General features: G+C 40.1%; 1 protein-coding gene across 1 annotated transcript in view; it reads left to right on the forward strand.

The window, feature by feature from the left end:
• GREB1L (GREB1 like retinoic acid receptor coactivator) overlaps nucleotides 1-19,678 on the forward strand; it is a 65,903-nt gene that overhangs the window by 36,664 nt on the left and 9,561 nt on the right. Inside the window, exons 16-26 of the mRNA XM_026058590.1 lie at nucleotides 573-706; nucleotides 3,541-3,880; nucleotides 8,313-8,428; nucleotides 8,821-9,065; nucleotides 10,097-10,659; nucleotides 11,177-11,279; nucleotides 15,220-15,375; nucleotides 15,614-15,753; nucleotides 17,447-17,608; nucleotides 17,967-18,171; nucleotides 19,250-19,415. Of these exons, the coding sequence (XP_025914375.1) occupies nucleotides 573-706; nucleotides 3,541-3,880; nucleotides 8,313-8,428; nucleotides 8,821-9,065; nucleotides 10,097-10,659; nucleotides 11,177-11,279; nucleotides 15,220-15,375; nucleotides 15,614-15,753; nucleotides 17,447-17,608; nucleotides 17,967-18,171; nucleotides 19,250-19,415 (2,330 nt within the window). The remainder of the gene's footprint in view (nucleotides 1-572; nucleotides 707-3,540; nucleotides 3,881-8,312; nucleotides 8,429-8,820; nucleotides 9,066-10,096; nucleotides 10,660-11,176; nucleotides 11,280-15,219; nucleotides 15,376-15,613; nucleotides 15,754-17,446; nucleotides 17,609-17,966; nucleotides 18,172-19,249; nucleotides 19,416-19,678) is intronic.

Raw genomic sequence — 19,678 nt, forward strand, 5'->3', positions numbered from 1 at the left:
TCAGATATAAAGACACTGGAGACCATGCTATGTTTCCAACAGACACCTCATGAAATTTGAGGCAGCAAATATTCTGTCTTCCTGATTTCTGTCAGCAGATTTACATTCCAGAAAAGAAAAAATTAGTTTCTATTTGTTATTAGAGATGTGCAGAGTCTGACTATGAAGAGTAATTTTGGAAATGAATAATCCTTGTGTTTTCAGGTTCTGTTTTAAATAGAGAGAAATGAGGTAAAATTGTCAGTAGATAAAGCTAGAGATAGGGAGTCAGAAATGAATTAGCATGATTCTGGAAAACCCCTGTAATTAAAGGTAGGAGGTGTTTCCAAAACTTTGCAAGGAGCTACACCTGTCTTTTCCTAACTATAGTCAAAGAATAAGTTAGTAATAAACAATTTACATTTTATTATATTCCTTAAAACAAACAGACAACATCATTGATGGAGAATGAATAAAAAGAAAGGATGCATTACTTTAGAAAATACTTTCCACTTTTTTTTCCTTTTAATGACAAAAGAAATTAAAGTTGGCTCTAGCTTTTTTTATGCTTTTGTTATCTCTGTATGGAACAGGACGACACAACAAGTGAAGATAAGCTGTACTTTGGCTTGAATGAATACAGCAAATCCCTCCAATGGGGAGTCACAAGTCCCCTTTTGAGATGTGATGAAACCTTTGAAAAAATGGTCAATACGCTTTTAGAAAGGTAAATAGTAACATGGGAGTTTGGGATTGTGCTTAATTTGGATCTTAAGGACACAGTTATAAATTATGAGCCCTGTCATAGAGGAATGAAGACATGATGACATTTGTTGTTGATCTTGGGATCTGTGAAGTATGTGCCATTTCTATTTTTGTAATGAATTTAGTGCTGTTGAAGAAGTGGAAATCCTTCATTTATTTATAGAATAGATTAGGCCCATTCAGTGGCTCTCCAGGCTTAGCTATGCTATTCTTTCCTTTTGGCTCAGTCCTCACTAAATTAAGAAGTCATCACAGGTTTCGTACCTCATCACTTCCGGTGTCTCTGCTGAGACTGCCAACAGGGTTGTCAGTGGTGGCCCCAGGTGAGTGACATCATTTCAAAAACTTCATTTTTGTTATTTCTTTAGCTGGTGAGTGTTTTGGTTCCTGCAGCTCAAAGCCTGACTTTTTTTGTGGCTCGTTAGTACCCTGCAGCCTCCTGAACACACTAGTTTCACAGTACCTATCCAAGCTCTAATTGAAGACACATTTATAGGAACAAAGACAATACTATGGTTTCCAGCAATGTGGTGTTAATCTGTTCTGCATATCAGCTGGACAGATCCCTTATAATTGTTCAAGCTATAGTTCTCGTTGTATTTGCATGTTTAATAAAACAGGGCTATCCTCTGTCTTCAGTACTGTTTTTTCTGTTTTATTTAGGTCAATATAATTAAGAATTATAAATGTAGCTGTATTTATTGAATAAAATACATTATCAAATGTGTCAATTTAGCTACATAAATGAATAATTAAGGACATGTATATTTATTATTATGTACAAATATGTAAGTAATAAATATGTAATAATAATAAGATGAGTTCATCTTCATAGATCAAGTCTTTAAGCTTCTCATCGTCTTTTTGACCAAGTCCGATGTAAGAGATGGTGGTTGCTATTGCTCTCTTTCTATTCTTTTATACTAGTGGAAAACCAGGGATGGGGAAAAGGATGAAAGGGAATTAGTGGGTGTGCAAATATTGCCCTAATACGAGGTTAGGATAAGACTAGAAGTAGAGGGTAAGGGAGATGAACCTTGGAGCTTGAATAAGCTTCTGGGTCCAAGTCTTTTGTTGCAGTCTCTGTCTTCAAGAAACTGGACTATTCAGTCTGAGTAAGTGAGCCATACAAGCTTATAAGTCTGAAAACATTTCAGACATTTTGATATTATAAGAAAAATCCCAATTGTTTTAGTATCAAAATTTCAGTGGGTACTTCTAGGGGAGGAGCGATAATTTTTTTTTTTTTAATTTATTGATTTAATGACTGGTTTATGGTTTGTTGAGCTACTGTACCTGCTGGTCAAAAGACAGACACAGCACTTTATTCAAGTGGATCTTATATACTCTATTAAATTACTCAGGAAATAGACTGAGGAAATTTGGAGGTTTTGTTTAATTGTTTAGACTTCTGTAGCACAAGACTAGTACTAAAGGCATAGTAGCGCAGTGATAAAATTCATGCTGCAAAAACTGCAGTGGTAGGGATACAGGACTGGGTTTTTTAAGTGCACCAAAGTAAATGAGAAACATATCCTGTAAATCAGTGGAGCTTCTGCTTTTAGTAGCTGATATTGCTCAGAATTTCCATAGAGCCAAGGTGTGCTGAGAAAATAAATGCTGATCATTTGGGAGGAAAGCAACAAATGGTGCTGTATACAGATAATTTCCAAGTATGCTCAGTAGCCATATCCTGAACACTACAGCCACTTAGTCTCCAGGGTATAGCGCCAGAGCCTTCACATGCCAAGTATATACATCAGGAAAGTACATCACACCCACTCTGTTGCTCTCTCTTGTCAAAAAATGCTTTAATCTCATCTGCCTTTAACACACTAGGACCCACGCACATGTACAAGTGACTGCAAATAAATTATTCTGCTTTGGTAGATCTATATTGGCTGTCCAGAGTTTGCAAAAACCTGATGTGCTTCAAGTCAGCATCAATTCTGGTGAAAGAGCATTGTGCAAACTTGAATTACCTCATTGTCTTACACTGTTTTGAGGTCTTGCATTTGCAAAAGCTACACAGAAAAAGTTACTGCCAATTGTCTGACACGTCATAACTTACTAGTGTCTCTAAATTGTAAGGGCTTTTTTTAAACATTATGTCAGTGAGTGAACTCATGGGGAATGACTAGGTATCAGCTGAGTTTTTGCTTGAGTAGATTTTAATGTTCTTTTTTTTATAGCATTTTACTTTGTGAGACCATATTTGTTGTCACTGAATATAGCTGCAACAAGAGAGAAAGAGACATTGCCTGTGTAATTTAAGGCACAATGAAAGTTAAGATTTGGCTGAGAGCCAGGAATCCCTTTTGGTAGATTTAGCTTTCTAGTGAGTGGGGTGAGAGATATGAAATTATGAAGGACTTCTCCCACAAATCCTTTGAAACAGTGATGGTTCTCCATGTTCATAGAAGAAAAAACTCCTGGATAGCAAAGTGATTATTAGCCTGTGCTGCTGGAATGAACAGCATCTGAGATGGTCCATATCTCTGTCAAGTTAGAGATTTTTAGTTGAAATTCTGGCCCAAGTGAACGTGACAGAAGTTTATCATTTATGTTACTTGAGGGCAGGTCTTGGCTTCTTACAGTCTGCACTTGGACAATGTTAAATGCATTTACTTAAAACGCAGTTAGATTTTGTGCACAGTTACTGTCCATGGAAATCTTCGTTCTTTGAGCACTGCCAAGTAAGTGGGTGCTTCTTTACTCCACAGTCCTATTTTCAGCTAATTTTCGGATATTGCTGTGATTTTGAAAGTGCTAACTCAGAACTGTGTCTCCTCAAAGGTACCCTAGGCTGCACAGCATGGTGATTCGCTGCTACCTTCTCATTCAGCAGTATTCCCAGGCACTGATGGCCCTCACAACCATGGCCTCGCTCAGGGATCACAGCACACCCGAAACGCTCAGCATAATGGACGACCTCATCACTTCACCAGGAAAGGATAAGAATGGCTGCGGCCACATGCTCGTCATTAGGGTGCCATCTGTGCAGCTAGCCATGCTGGCCAAGGAGAGGTTACAAGAAGTAAGAGACAAGTTAGGTCTGCAGTATCGTTTTGAGATCCTCCTTGGGAATCCCGCTTCAGAACTTACTGTCGCAAAACATTTTGTGACACGGTTAAAGGTTAGCAGAAATTAAATATTTCTTTGTATGACCACTGTAGTCATCTGGCTGTTGCACACATTTTGTGTGCATTCCTACACGTATGTGGATTTGCAAGTTAATTATTCTGTAGAAAAAGGGTGCAAGTTTGGTATCGTTTTCCATGGAAGTATAGTGTGATGATTTAGAAACACAGAAAAAAATTAAATTGTTACCAGTCCATGAAGTCAAACACAGAATGTTATCTCACTTGTTAAAGTTGAATAACTGCATGAGTCAGTCTTAAAGAACAGATAGGTTTCTTCTTTGAATTTCTGAAAGCAGAGCTCACATCTCCCTAGGCAAACTAATTCTTTCCACCCATTTATCTGTCTGTCTAGTTTATCTGTCATCTGCTCTGTCCTTCCATCTTCTGCCCTTCTGATAACTGGTAAAGTATTCTGTTTGTCATAGACTTCTCAAATCACTGCATGCTGAAAGCCTCTTCTGCGCAGCAGATATGCACCAGGCTAAACTTTTGCATGGATTTATAAGAGCATGGTACTACTAGCCAAATCTATTTCCTATATTAACCTCATTACATTAATTAAACAAATGGAAACTGATTGCCTGTCTTAATACCACCCTGAAAGTAGTTCTGGTTATCTCTCCTGATCCCTGCTCTAAGTCTCACACAGAGATTCATCTGCTTTTTCTACTATGACTTATATTCTGTGTTCAACACAGGAAAAGGAATGAATTCTGAGTCTTTCTTATAGAGCTTGTCTACGACCACAGACAGATAAAGTGTCCTTTAAGGAAGCTACCACCTCTGCTTCTCAAATCATGTCTGCAGCAGGAGAGGGAAGAGAGGAAAGGAAAAGTAATGAAGGAGAACACAAGATGTGAGCTAAGAGCTCTGAGCTGCTGGATWTTTTGGCTAGAGGCTAGACAACCTTAAGTCATTCTGGACTGTCCTATGAGGATTTCTTTGTGGCCCTCTGCCTTAGGTTTGCATCCCTTACACATTGCTGGAGCAGCCTGTGAGACCTTCAGTAGGGGTCAGAATTGAGTATGAGAGCAATGCAGGTAAATATCCATGTAGCCATTTTTCTGAATGGAGAACAGTGATTAGGTAGAGAATGAAAAAAACCATCTAAATATTTCTTCATATCCATCTCCCCCACAGTGTAAGAGAGAATGATTATTGGAGTAAACAAAACCGTAGGATTCTGGACTTGTTTCTTTCCTTACAGGTGACTAGAAAAATCCCACTCAGCTCTGAAATGYGCATATGAAGACAGTGAGGAGAGAAATTCAGTTGACCAAACATAAGCCTCTAGTGTCTTTTTAGATGGGTTGTCCCACTGGGCTCCTGCAGCCACTCCAGAAGGGTGAAGGTCACCTGCAAGTCTTCTGCCAGTCTGCCATATCTGCTAGTCTGGTGCCTTGGRTAACACGGGGTATCTGACATGGTACTAGCATATGAAGCTGATTCCCATTCTAAAATGCATCAGCTGTGCTATCATTGAGTCTAGTTTATTGCAGACATTTTGATTTAGTCTCCTTGCTGCTTGGCTTTTCTTCTGATGTTAAGGGGAGTGCTAAGGTCGGAGGACTAGAGCAAGTGGGACTGATTGCCATCTGCTTTCATTATGAGTACCCAGGCCTCTTTTGGAGTGGTAGAGCAATATTAGGTTACTGAGAGCTTTCTGGTGAGAAGGAGGCTTGAAATGCTGGTCCCACRAATAGCTGCTGTTAGTTTCAGGGAGGATGAGATTTCATTCTGATCCTTTTCAGGGGCAGGAGAGGGAAAGAGAACCAGTTTATAGCTGTCAGTGACCCTCACTGGAAAGTTAGACTTAGCTTAGCCTCTCCCTAACAGCAAGTTACTAGCTTGTGTGGTGCCACAGCAGGGCAGGGAGAGCTGGCAGCAGCTCTGTGATGCTGGTTCCCTTCTCTGTCAGTGGAGCCAGCTGGCAAGTCAGACAAGTCAGACCTCTGAGTTTGGGAGCCAGACTTCAAGGTGGAAGGCACACCCTGGGGTACAGAATGAATGAGATGGTGGAAAGTAATTTAAATAAGTATTTTGTGCACCAAGTGTGCTGTCATGGCAATAGAGGGCACCCTTTAACTGTAATAAGAATCAAACAGTCTGGGAGCTATTCAGAAGCGAGGAGCCCAGAAGGATGCAGCACTCTGTCCCTCCTGAGAAATGAGGATGAGAAATACACCTTCTGTATGCAAGTTAAGTTTTCAGTTCAAAGCCCCAGGCACTCTGTTTTTTTTTTTAAAAAACTCTAGGCCAGAAGAAGGAAAATCAGGTGCTTTGTATCTGTCTTCCCCTGTCTCGTTTTCTAGCCTTGCACTTTCTCAGAAACCTTCAGCATTGGAGAAGCAGACTAACACACAGCTAGACTAACCCTGCTGAGCCAGAGAATGTCTCTGCTGCCGAAGCTGCTTAACAGAGCCAGTACAGTTTGGTAGGCAGYTGGAGAAATATTTTTTTTTCTACAAACATGCTACGCAGGGATTGCAAAAAACAGCAGGCTTCAAGGCTGGGGAAAGAGGATAGAAGCATAGAAGAAAAGGGAAATACTACTCTGAACCATGCTGTTCCTAAGCTAAGAAAAAAATCAGTCATAGGTTTTTCAGTGGAAATTTTCAAAAGGTAAAATGGCACACTGAGTCACTGATCTGCTAGTAAGTCGTCCTTTTCAATCCTCTTCATCCAGCTGAGAAGATGATTCATAAAATATGACCTTTTGGGGGAGGAGGAAGGGAAAGGAGAGAATGGCTCATAYAGGTCAAGAATAGAGGAACTAAGGGAGAATTTAAGACAGGGTTCTTCTTGCAGGGTATGTTTTCCATGAAGCTTGCACATGTCTAGTTGTTCTGTCAAGACAGCTGCATCTTGCTGTCTTGCACAGCTATGCTGGGAAGAATAAATCGAAAGGTTTTGGGGTTTTTTTTGTTTTTAATGAGCAGCTTCTGAGTAGTTGGACTTGCTTATTTGTTTTTGTTGTCTGTACAGTTCAGCCAAGTAGATTCTGGGCCTCAGCTGGCTAGGAGTCTTCCTCACTGATATTTGTCCATTATTAAGAAAAAGCAGGAAAAGCTTTTCCCAGCAGAGTGATATGTTGTAGTTCAAATATCTGCTGATTCTTAAACCCTTACGACTTAATTTCCTTGTCTGGAGAGACCATAACTCTCCAAACAACATCAGAAGTACAAAATCTCTGGGAAAGATGTGCTCTGCTGCTCTCCTGTCGTGACTGGTCAGCAATCTAAGAGGTTGCATCATTAGGTTTCCCAGGCAGTACCCATAACACATCGATAGGGATGGCTGGATATGAACCTGCATTTTTGCATTTCAGCATTGTAATATAATTCTGATGTTTGTAGAGATAGAATGGCTTCTTTCCTTTCTAAGGGAGAGTAGTTGCCTTTGACTTGTACTAAGGAGGGGCATTTTCTTGTCTCTTTCTTAAGACTGAAGACTGTAATTTTGTGCCTGTGATTCCCCATGCCAAAATGACTTTGAATATGCTCAGATATGCAGTTGTTAATTTTGGTGCTAATATTTGCCAACTAGTGCTGTAGACTGTCTTAAAGAAAACCTTCAGGTGGTGGCCTGCAGCATTGTCTATGAGTAGTAGCAGTTAATCAGAGAATACGTACCTGCTCATTTATATAAACTCAGTCTTTCAGCGTTACTTCCTTTTAACATTTGCTATAGGGTACTCAAGCCCGTTTTGATCAAATACTGCCTATATCATCTGTAAGTGTGGGCAGTCTACTATGCAGCATAGCAAGTAAGATATTACTCAAGATGCAGCATGTTTTGGGGAGGCTGTATCCAACACACAGAACACAAATGGGCTCAGCTGGGGTCGCTAAGCTCTTCTGAAGCAAGGAACTGGAGGGTGGAAGATGTGGGACTGACACAAGCTGTCATCCCACAGTGGTGAGGGAAAAACAATACAGTCGTGAGGTCTTGGGCCTTGGTAGACTTTAGTCCTTACCTGTGGAGTCTCTTCCAGTGAAAATGTAAATTTTGTTCTTTCATTTAATCTTTCATTATATAGAATGCTTAAGCAAATATGTGAGTATCACTGAGTCTTTTTCGTATTCCACTTGAAGCTTTTACTTTAGCTGTACACTACTTTCTAAGAACTTATTTGTGTCAACCTGAAATTGAGGGTATCAATTGCATTTTTTTCTGACAGACCAGATTAGTACCACACTAGGTATATGTTTCCAGCACTGAGTAACTTACCTTTTGCTGTGCATTTAATGCTTGGCTACCAGTTGGCTACCAGAAAAAATGCATGCCTGTCCCAAACTTCTTCCTGTTGGCTGTTGAGTAAATGAACCCTGTATACAAAGAAAAAGCAAGACCAAGAAAAAAAAAAAACAGGTGACAGTTTAGAAAGTGTAATTTAGATGTGACTGGAATATTCTCTGTTCACAGGCTTGGAGGGGAAATGAGCAGGAAGACTGGATTCCTCGCACCTATCAGGATTTGGAAGGTCTACCTTGCATTGTTGTTCTAACTGGCAAGGACCCTCTGGGAGAAACTTTCCCCAGGTGCTGTTATGACTCTTACAACATGATTGTTCCCTAAAATGTTTAGATATGTTTTTTGGGGGAGGATAAGTATATGACTTGCAACTGGTGATACCATCATGGTTGATACCATCTGGTTATTTTTCACAAAAAGTGTATTTTAGAAGACTCTCCTTGGTTCAGTTTAAAATTTTGAAAAATGCAACTTGTGAAAAGTAAAGTTCCTGCACTGTGTGATTCAATGAACATCTGTGCAAGGTACCAACAAACATAAATGTGCTGGGTATTTTTAAATCATTTGATATTTACTAGCTAATAATGTTGCTCATGAATATTTAATAAGCAATTAAAGATAGTGTTCTTCAAAGTCAGAGAAAACAAAACATCCTTTTTTCTTGGGTTGGATTTTCTAGGTCATTGAAATACTGTGACCTTCGACTAATTGACTCAAGCTACTTAACTCGGACTGCATTAGAGCAAGAAGTAGGCCTGGCATGCTGCTATGTCTCAAAGGATGCAATTCGAGGGCCTATTGTAGCTCTTGACCTTAGTGAGAAGGAGCATGAGAAGGTTAATGGTAACGAGAATGACTCTGATGAGCTGCTGATAGACTTGGACAGACCCCAGAGTAATAGCAGTGCTGTCACTGGAACCTCAGGTCAGTTACTCGTTCTGCTGTTGCTCTGAAGAGTAATTCTTCATTCATATGTTATTAGAATTTGAATGCAAACATTGAGGTATTTAGTCAAATAGGGACAGTTTAGCTGTATCCTACTGCAGGCCAGGCAATAAAGTGTTAGCAGTAGATTATTGCCACAGTGAGCAATTTTCCTGTCTACAGCTAAAAAAGGATGTGTTACAGTGGGAGAATGGGATGTCATAGCTAAAGGTCCCTTGTGATTTTTTTAAAACAAACATTTTGTGTTAGTTAATAGTTTTCTTTGGTGGATCTTGAAAAGATCTTAAAATTCAGAGTAGAAATGGATGGCATAAAATTTTAGGAATACCAAAATGCTCAGTAACTGTGGAGGTAGCTGTGGCTAAGTGAGGATTGGGCCTCTTGCCAACACCAGCAGAATGCCTGGATCTGGCCCTACTTCTTTGAGCCTCAGTGGAAAAACATATCTCACCAACCTTCCCTTCTTGCATTCTTCTGGTATGTCTGGATCCTTCCCATTGATGCCCTGTGCATTTGCTGTATTAACACAGATGAATTGGGCTTTGCCATGTACAGAGTCTTCACCATACATTAACTTAAAGCTGACTGGTATGGAGGAGCGAACGTAGTCCAGTTCACATTAAGGTTGCAGTGAAATGAATGCTTTGTTCTCCATAGCAAGGAGGGTCAAACTGATCTGATGGGGTATGTCATGCTAGCATTTCATCAGGTTCCAAATCCCAGTTGGGAAATGATAGTTAACAAACAGAGATTCACTATCATTTTGTATTGGGACACTTGTGTTTGCACTCTGAGCACTAATTAGAAGGGCTGTTGCCTCTCCAGCAAGAGGGACAGATGGGTGTTGATGATTTCTTTTTAAATGAAATGACCTTCTGACCTAAGCCAGGTAATGAGCTCACCCAGCAGTTCTCACTGAACAGAAGTGTTTGTAGGCTAGAATTGTCCCATACATCAGAGTTCTAATGTTAGCCAGTATCTGTTCACTGCCTGCTCCTTTGTTTCCCCAGGTTCCCTGGCTGACAACGGTGTGAGCTCCTCAAGTGCTGCAGACAAGTCTCAGAAGCAAGCACCCTTGTTTAACTTTCAGACTGTGGCGCACAGCTCAGTAGATGAGGGAACTTGCCCTGGTTTCACAGCTGAAGATACCCTGAAACAAGAATGCGACTCCCTGGGTAACCAGATGGCTAGCAGTACCACTTCTAAATTGTCATCACTGTCTTCGGTCTCCCAGACGTTTCGGTGGCCTGGTCGTTCGGCCGAAGATGTCAAGGCCCTCCGAGCTGCCCTGCCACGCATTGTCATCCTGTCAAAAGCTGCTTATTGCCTCCTGAGCTCACAGAAAACTGGGAATTTGCCTTCCTCCTCTTCCCTCCTGCCTCATGCTGACGTGTCGTGGCTGAGCTCCCTGAGGCCTTTGCTTCACAAGGACATGAACAGTGAAGAGCAGTCTCTCTACTACAGGCAGTGGGCAACAGCCCGACAGCACCATGCAGACTACAGCAATCAGGGTGAGACGTCTGGCTCGAGGAATTTTCACCCCAGGCGGCTGCTTTTGACAGGACCTCCACAAGTAAGAGAACAGTTCCTTCCTCTTGCTGTATGAACAGGAAGAGAGGACAGATGATGAGGACTATTATAGCTATAAATGGAGATTACTTTAAAGGCCCCATGCAAAGTTGCAAGCAGTAATGTGCTTCTAGATCAAAAATCTGTCAAATTTTGAGCTTAAATCCATGCTGGAAGTGGTAAGGAGAGGAGGGGGATTCTGTGTTTGTCATCTTTTAGCGTAAATAAAATGCCTGTGTATGGAAACAGGCGTAAAATTGCGATGAGCGCATCACTAGAAGAGTAGTTAACCGCTGCGAATCTCCCTGTATACAAGTGATGCAGGCTCTGGGCCAGATTTTGCTCCTAAATCAATTATGTAATACCTATCACCATAACGGAGAATATTACTTGTTGTTCTCTTTTCAGGCAGAACTAGAATGGCAAAATAGGAAGAGTAAGCCCAAATACATTTATCTGAAATGTAACCCTCCTTCATATTAGTCTGAGTTGGGATTTGGACTTTTTTTCATCTGATTCAGGTGGGAAAGACTGGCTCATACTTGCAGTTCCTAAGGATTCTTTTTCGCATGCTGATCAGGTTGCTGGAAGTAGATGTTTATGATGAAGAGGAGATTAACACCAGTAAGTATTTAATAGTCATTCTTAATATGCATTAAAAAGAGTCTCTGTTAAAAGTGACAATTTTTTTTAGGCTCACAGAAAGACTTTGTAAATTATAGCTACCACTTACCCTGTCCATTCATGTGTAGCTAGACTTGGTGTAATATCTGCCTATATTTAAACATAGCTAAATAAAAATGTAAATTTCACATAGGGCTTATCTGAGAACTTTTAAATATTTTGGGGGTTGATATATTTAGATAGCACTGAAATGAAAGTGAATACAAACTACACAGGCAACATCTGCCCTTGTTATCTCTGCTTCCTAGTTTTTAAGCACTGACAGCTTTTAAACAGACAAGACAGATTTAAGAACATTCCTTTTCTGGCTGAAACTTCAGTATTATTTATGTTTAATTATATATAGATATCAATTTGTAGTAATATTGTCTTCTGTCTCCAGCTCACAGATATTATATTGAGGAGAAAGGGGAGGGGGGAGCCTCTGGATTTCTGCTCATTTGTCAGATCTCACAGGTCCGTTAGCTGCTGTGGCAGGACTCAGCTTTGACAAGCACAAACCTTTTAAAGGAAATGAGTCTTCTTCACAGTGTTCTTGTGGTTTTGTAGTGAAGAGAACTCACTGAAGCAGAAATCTGATGACCATTAGACTGGTATCCAAAACCCGTAGTTGTCTTCCAACCTTTGAAAAAGACTAATTTGTATTTCTGCTCAGAAGGTGCTAATAAGTGAAAATTTGTATTTTTCTGCGGTTTGGAGCTTCAGGGGTTGTTATTCTCTAGTTATTTGAACTAAAATATCTCAGAAACTTAAGATGGAACATCAAAATGTAAGAAAGGTTCTGTGTCATGTGGTCTGGCCTGTTGTGATTGCAGCAACCTTGTCACACCCCTTCGAGGAATGTATGAAGCTCCATCTGAAGAGCAGTTTGAGTTTATTTGGGGTTTTTGGTTGTGGTTTTTTGCTCCCACTGCTTCTACTGGAATGCTTTTATAGAGCCTTTCTGCTCTGATGATTGAAAATACTATTTTATTCTCCAACCCAAAGATGTTCCTTCTTTTTTAAATCAAAATACTTTTTCCTTTCTTTGATGTTTGCTTCTATGGTGTATTCAAGCAGCAATCTTATCCCTTCTCAGCTTTCATCTAGGTAGCCTGAGCCAGCTTACAGACTCCTCACAAACGATAGGCTCTTTATTCTCCTCACTGGTTTTGTAGCTCTTGTCTACGCATCTGTTTTCAATTTATTTTTCTGGAACAGGGGTGACCAGAACTGTATGCAGTATTCTGCAGAATGTTTAACCAACCCAGTGTACAACAGCTTTTATATTTCCCTGTCTCCATTGGAAGCCCCATGATTGATGAAGCCTATGATTGCACTTGTCTTTTTTCATTCTCACATTTCACTGGCACTGATACTTAGCCTGCACTCATCGGTCCCTCTGCAACTCAGTCATTTCCAACTTAGCCATTCCCAACCTACTGCAGAAATTCTTGCTATTAGGCCTTGACTGTATATGTGACTCACATTTATCTTCTGTTGAATATCATCCAGTTTCTATTACCATAGTTTTCAAAGGCATTGAATTCTTTCTGGATGATTTTCTGTTCCTCCTCTTGTTGACAATGGCGCTGAGATTTGTGTCACCAGCAAACTTAAGCCATTGTTTTTTGAGCCAGTAACATTAGTGAAAATAACAACCAACATGGCCTGCTACTGATCTTTAACTTCACTACTAACCTCGATCTGCCTTAATGCTTTTGATGTTACATGCTGCCATCTTATGTTTAATCACCTTCTGGTTCAGTTTACAGACCATTCACTAATCTCCATTTTCTTCAGCTATATTAATAATTTGTCATATAGTATCATATCAAATGCTTTACTTAAATCCAGAAAGATAAGATGCATTGCATTTCCTTTGTTTGCAGAAACAGATATATCATTAAAGAAATTGGTGCAATGAAACTAACACGGGATTTCTTTGGCTAATCCATGTTGCATTTTATTGCATTTTTCATTTACTTTACTTCTTAATTATTTCCTTCACCCTCCCCAAGCACTGAGTATTACCAAGGTCAAGGCAATGAACCCAGAGTTCTGTAGATAATATATGTGTTATACCTGTGCTGAAATCAGGCTCCTGTCTGCTTTCATACACCTGTTCTAGAAATCTGCCATGGAGATTGTTTTTTCTCTTTGAGTGTGTATCAAGCTTTTAGAGTTTTGCTTTCATCTTGGGTTATAGCAATTTCCATTTTCATGCTTTTGTTAATCCATCTGCTTTTGTTCGCTTGGACACGTAATTGTCCTAATTCAAAAAAATTGAAATTTATTTATTTTTATTTATATAGCTAAGGCAGTGTAACTAAGCAAATCGTTTTCATGCTCTTTTCTGAGATCTACCTCAATTTGACACTTGGCAAACCTTATTTTATCATGACCTTGTTGACATGTAAGGCAGAATTCACCTGCTGATGAGCTTTTTCTGTTCCTCGTGGACTTTGTTTATTCTTAGTGTCATTTCTGATACAGTACCTTTGAAGCCCCTTCCTCCTAGTGTTTYATCTTCCTTGGTATGCTTGTTACTTGTATTTGACAACTGCAATTCAAAGAAATTCAAGCCTCATTCATATACAAGTCCCTAATTTCCTCAGTTCAGTTGACTTTAATGAGCCAGCTCTCTCAGGATTTGTCTGTTTGCAAACTAATACGCCTCACCTGACAGACAGCATCTGTTAGTTTGAGTATAACATGGTGCCAGTGAGGTTAATGGCCTCTAAACTGCAGCTGGCTGATGTCCAGTTGGGTCAGTCTGGGTAGCGTGAGCATGTGCTTGTCTGTAGACCCAGCCTTCGTTTAATCTAAGTCTGCCTTTCTGATACCAGTAATCGTAGTTGCTCACCTACTTTTGTGTGTCCTTCCATCTAACTTTAAACTGAGTCCACTCGTGATAACTCAGTCTAAGGTTGTTTTCTATGACCAGTGCTTTGTAATGTTCTTGTTACCTGTGCTTGAGACTTTCCTCCGTTGGATCAAAGAAGTTCATCAGCTATCGCATTCAAGAACGTCTGAGCTCTGCCATTACCAGTAACAGTTGTTTTCCACTTTATACAAGGGAAACTGTGGTTTTCATCTGTATTCTGCTGTATCCTGGCTATCCTTGCTATTTTTATAGAGTTCATTTCATACAGTGGTATCCTGCCATCTCTATCTTTGTTTTGAATCTTTGTTTTTTAATATCTGTGCATACCTTTCAGTAAGATTCTAATTATGATGGCTCTGCCACCATGTTAGGTCTCTAGAGTTCAGTCTGGTGTTCAGCTTTGTGTGTTGCTCCAGTAATTTGAGTTTTCCCATTCTGAAGCCCAGAGTCCTGTCATTACTGTTGAAAATATTTCAGTTGTTTCTTGCTGGCCACATCCCATTTTCTGACTGGAGTGGGTCTTTCACTGTCTTTTTCATGTACTCAACTACTAGTTCATAATTTTATCCAGCCTCTTTCTCCTTGCTTTCCTCATTCTGCTTTAGGATACTTCTGCTTCTCATTTACCTACTGTTCTTTCTGTGTACTAAAAAGGAAGCCACAGAGAGACTGGAGACTTACCTGTATCTTCTGCACAAATAGAACTGTTCATTTTAGCATTTTATGTATAAACCAGAGTGAATTATACCTCAGCAGCTTGGTGAGGAGCAGAACAAAAAGTTATCTGTGAGAACTTCTTCACCCCCATGCATTTTCCAAGGGGTTGCCATTTGTTTGAAGTGGTTTTGTGTGAGTTATTATTTCAATTTTGGTTAATATTTATGACATTCAAAGATGTCTCTTTTTGTGTGTGTGCACATGTGAGTTCTCATGCAATTGTAAATCAGCAAACATCATGTAAACACCTTTCAGTGGATGTCTGATACTGTCTGATACTACAGTGTGTTGTTCCAGATCATACAGAAAATAGTGAAATTACTCAATCTAGCAATGACCATTGGCCGGATATTGAGATCTTCAGTAAAATATCTTTTGACCTGAGTGTGCATGACCCCAAGTACAGAACTATAAGTCCAGTATACACGGAGCAACTGTCGAGAGTGAAACAAGGTCAGTAAAATTGTAGAGTTTTTTAGGATTACTTTCCTGAAAAGAATCCGAGTACTTTATTGGTTTGATTGAACCCATGAGCTCACAAGAGCCTGAAATCTTCAAAATGATGTGGAACAAAACAATTTGTTTGTTCTTTACAGTTGTTACCAAGATGGTAGTTGCTTAGAAGCAGAGTATTGTCACAGTCTCTGTTTTTAGCACTCGTAAAATTTCTGTTGCTTTTCTTTGTACACAGAAACAAGCAAAGAAACAAAATCAGAGGAAGCTAAGAAAAGAGAGACAGTGTCCATGATGTTGACAAAATATGCAGCTTACAATACTTTCCATCACTGTGAGCAGTGCCATCAGTACATGGATATTAATCCTGCGGCACAGGTTGGTGTCAAGGCCCAAGCGTTAACTGCATCCTTGATTTTTCTGTGGTCTCTCCAGGCATACTGCTCTGGTCTCAGGACTCTTGCTTTCATCTTCCCTGAGATGGAATTGCTTAATTCTTCCATTCTCAGGGAAGTTGTTAAGCTACAGACCCTGGAGCATCAACTGTGTCTGTTGTGTTCTGCATATGCAGTTCACCTCTTCAGCTGCCTCTGAGAAAGGGTGAATATTGTGACTAGTTGTCTCAAGCCAAAGCATTGTTCAGCTTTCCCAGTAGGCTCACAGGATTTCATGAGAGAGGATTTTAACACTAACAGAGATGCTTGTCTTACCTAAATACCAGCCATCAATATCTGTGATGGGAGACTGGAAGGCCTACTTCTTCCTCCCTTTGTATGTGACTGTGCATGCTTCTCAGCAGTAGCTTATGAGCCGCTGGACAAAAGGGATCACTTTTAACTGTGTAATAATCCTTTTGATCTTTTGATCTTCAAAACAAACAGTTATGCTCACAGAAAGCTGGCAGGTAAGATTTTTCCTGGTTAATAGCTCAGACATTGTTTCTTAACCACCACAAATTATTTACTTGGAGTTTTCTTATCTCAAATCTTTCTTTCCTTACTTGCTACTCTTTTCCAAGAGCTTACTATTAACCTAACGCAGCATAGACACACTGAACTGGAAATGTACAATGTTAGTTTTATGGAACAGCACCAACAGGTCTGATTTAAACCTCATGCTTTGTTAAGTACATTGTCACAAGCAAATCCTCCCAAAGGACATCTGTTGTTCCCTGCACTCATCTTTGTGTATCCGGTCAAACGGGGTGATTGTGTATGTAACTACTAGTAATACATCTAAATATCTACTTGTACATGTATGTGTGAATTGTGTATATAGAATTATGATAATTGAACACAGAGAAATTACACATACAAAGGGGAGTCGTTGGTCAGCAAGCATTATGGAGAGAGAGATTCTTAAACTCTTTAACAGAACTTAACTAAAACCCTTTACATTTTTCATCTCTATAGAGGCCAATTATTTCAATCTATCTTTAGTAAAGATGATGGAGAGGTGACTGCTCAGAGTAAATGCTTTGACCTTGAGGTAGACACATGCTTCTGTAGGATGAAATCTTATAAGATATGTAGGTACTTTGTACATGTTTACACGGTTCAGTGAAGTGCCATGCAAACTCAAGTTCACCTGAATACTCGGTTATCTAGCTGCTTAGAGTATTGTCATAGGAAAAATACCATCCTAATGTGGCTGTGTTGCTTCTGGAGTCTCTGAACGACAAGTGCATTCTGCTATGGAGGCAAACCTGTACTCTACACCGGTCTCTGAGTGTTCTGGGCAAATTTGTTTGAACAGTTTGCTTCCTAGTAGTTGTATTTTGCCCTTCTCCTTGTAAGTATTGAAAAATAATCTCCAGGTCAAATGGATCATTACTGGTAAAGAAAGCTGATTGTTTTAATAGCAAGGCAAGGTACATGCCTAAGTAATTTGGCTTGTGGTGAAGAAAAATGAGAATATAATAAAGTTAACTTTAGTTACTGAAAGAGGGTGCTTTGGATGTTCTTCTCTGGTGGCTGCATGCTGTTATTGTGACATGCAAGGGCAGGTTGCTGTATACATCTTAAGGATTCCCTGCTTGTAAATCTTTCTCCCGCTTTTTCTTTGCATACAGGTATCTGACTCCACCCTGCATGCATTCACGTTTTCATCCTCAATGCTAGGAGAAGAGATTCAACTGCATTTTATAATCCCCAAATCCAAAGAGAACCATTTTGTCTTCAGCAAGCAAGGAAAACATCTAGAAAGTATGCGTCTCCCTCTTGTTTCTGACAAGGTGGGTGTGTGCTGCTCTCATCCATCTGCTGGCTACCTGTGCTACATGCAGTCAACTTGATGTACATTTGAAAATCAATGGTGGCTGGTTGGGTTTTTTCCCTTTTCCCTTTTTCTTTTTTTTCTTTTCTTTCTTTCTTTTTTTTTTTTTCAAGCCCTTTACATGATTCTTATCTGACTTCCCTTAGAGCTGGAGTTTTGGAGGAGAATCATCTCTTTTTGAATACCCTGTCCAGTCTGTATGTGTTGCAGTGATCAATATTCTTAAAATCCAATGTCAATAATAAATAAATCAAAATTCATGTCAGGAATAACCTGCTTTTTATCCAATGATGGCAAAATATCTCCTGTTCCAGCAGAATTTGAATGCAGTCAAGAGTCCTATCTTCACTCCATCGAGTGGGCGCCATGAACACGGCCTCTTGAACCTCTACCATGCCATGGAAGGCATCAGCCACCTTCACCTCCTCGTAGTCAAGGAGTATGAAATGCCACTCTACCGTAAATACTGGCCCAACCACATCATGCTCGTCCTGCCAGGCATGTTCAACAATGCTGGCATTGGTAAGAGACACCATCAATGCATTGCTGTGAAAATAGCAAAAACCACGTTGGGCAGTGTAGGTCATGTTGCTGTAGCAAACTTTGCACCAGTCCTTCCCATTCGTGCTGTCGTAACAAGAACAATCCCTGTGCAAAGTTTGATGGTGCATAAGAAATGCTGTTAGGGACATGGAATATATGTTTATATTGATCAAGACCTCTTGGTGGAAAACCTATGCTGTCATTTTCAAACATGTTCATCTCTGCTTTTGTGTTCTGTTTTTTTTTCTCCTCACAGAAGTTTTGCTTTCTTCTCTCCAGTTTCTTCCCTGCTCTTCAGAAAACCACTGCTTTCCCATTCATCTCTATAGCTGTTATCTGTCCTTCTGCACCTGTCTTTTTCTTGCAGAGTCCTTTTCTCGTCTTTCTTCATGAGCACACACTGTCCTGTCACCTTCCCACGTGTTTATTGCCTTTCCAATTCAAAGTCTGATGTCTTATATGCCCTATTCACTTTTTGTACTCAGTCCTCCTGCCTGAATATTCCTTCCAGATATTTTGCATGTAATTTTTCAAATTACAACTTTTCTAGTTAGCTAAAGTTAAGTATTAACTGCAGCTGAACCCTAAGGGCTTTTACTTGGGACTTCATTCTCATGGACACTGAATTTTTCCTGCAAGAGGTTTTAAGTATCTTCAGTTTTAGGATCTCAGCCCCTTCTTGGCTCAAATTATTCTTTAATGCCCACAAAATCATCTTCTGTGGAGTCTCTTAAGAGGTCCATTTTTCTTTGTATCTGCCTTTTAGAATGTACTCACACTGAAAAAGGGACACATTGACTTCTTTTTAAACTAAGAGCACTAAGTTCCTAAAGGGCAATGATTGCAGATAGCATAGCCTTTCTCTGGGGTTTTTAGTAGACTCCTGGATATGAAATGTGCTTGAGATTTTACTTGAAACCTCTCTCAGCACTCTTTCAGGATGCCCTGGTGGCCAGGATAGGTGGCTTTGTTTTTCAGTCATAGGCCAGAGAAGGGAAGAGAGAGTGATAAAGTCTAGTAAAGATCTTAGTATGTTTTCTATATGGTGTTTTCTCAGGTGCTGCCAGATTTCTTATTAAGGAACTTTCCTACCACAATCTAGAACTGGAACGAAACCGCTTGGAGGAACTTGGAGTCAAGCGCCAGTGTGTGTGGCCATTCATTGTGGTCATGGACGATTCCTGTGTGTTGTGGAACATGCACAGTGTCCATGAACAGTCCAGGTAAGTAACCGCCCAGCGCTGGGGACCCCACACTAACCTGTCACAGGTGGCAATGCTGTTCCAGTCTGCATCCACACCTTGTGACTTAGGCTCATCTCCGGCACCTGACAGTGTATGAAAGATGAGACACCTGGAACAGTCCAGCAGCTGGAACTGCTGGGGACATACTCTAAATATTGTTAAGCTAGAGCAGCTTGTGGCCATGGCTTTGATGTAATAACACCAGGCTGCCTAGCCAAAGGGCCTCACAGAGGTCATCATTC

The sequence above is a fragment of the Apteryx rowi genome, unplaced genomic scaffold (genome assembly GCF_003343035.1).
Source record: "Apteryx rowi isolate R43461 unplaced genomic scaffold, aptRow1 scaffold_149, whole genome shotgun sequence".
Lineage (NCBI taxonomy): Eukaryota > Metazoa > Chordata > Aves > Apterygiformes > Apterygidae > Apteryx > Apteryx rowi.